Source organism: Theobroma umbraticum, unplaced genomic scaffold, assembly GCF_002168275.2.
Source record: "Theobroma umbraticum cultivar Fairchild unplaced genomic scaffold, ASM216827v3 scaffold_84.0, whole genome shotgun sequence".
Lineage (NCBI taxonomy): Eukaryota > Viridiplantae > Streptophyta > Magnoliopsida > Malvales > Malvaceae > Theobroma > Theobroma umbraticum.
In genome coordinates this window covers 168,337-168,608 of record NW_018397296.1, presented here as the reverse complement: position 1 = coordinate 168,608, position 272 = coordinate 168,337, and the positions used below count along the sequence as shown (strand labels likewise).

General features: G+C 43.0%; 1 protein-coding gene across 1 annotated transcript in view; it reads right to left on the bottom strand.

Moving 5' to 3' along the window:
• LOC110428791 (disease resistance protein At4g27190-like) overlaps positions 1-272 on the bottom strand; it is a 4,505-nt gene that overhangs the window by 2,850 nt on the left and 1,383 nt on the right. Inside the window, 1 exon segment of the mRNA XM_089785710.1 lies at positions 145-227. Within this exon segment, the coding sequence (XP_089641836.1) occupies positions 145-227 (83 nt within the window).

Here is a 272-nt window from a genome sequence, read left to right as displayed (position 1 = left end):
CGGAATATACAGCTCGTGGTATCCCTGTGAAGTTGCTTGGAGAAGGCCTCTGAAATTTCAGTGAAGCATCCTTCCATGCATGTATATCTTTGTTTCTCAAAGCTCTTGCAACTGTTACGACAGCAACGGGCAATCCTTGGCTACCTCAATTGCTACAGATCGAAACGGATCACGATTTTCAAAATCGTTCTCAGCCATCCTCTTAAACAAGTCCCAAGCCTCTTTTCCTTCCAAAACATCCATTACAAAAGTCTTCTTAGCATCCATCTCAT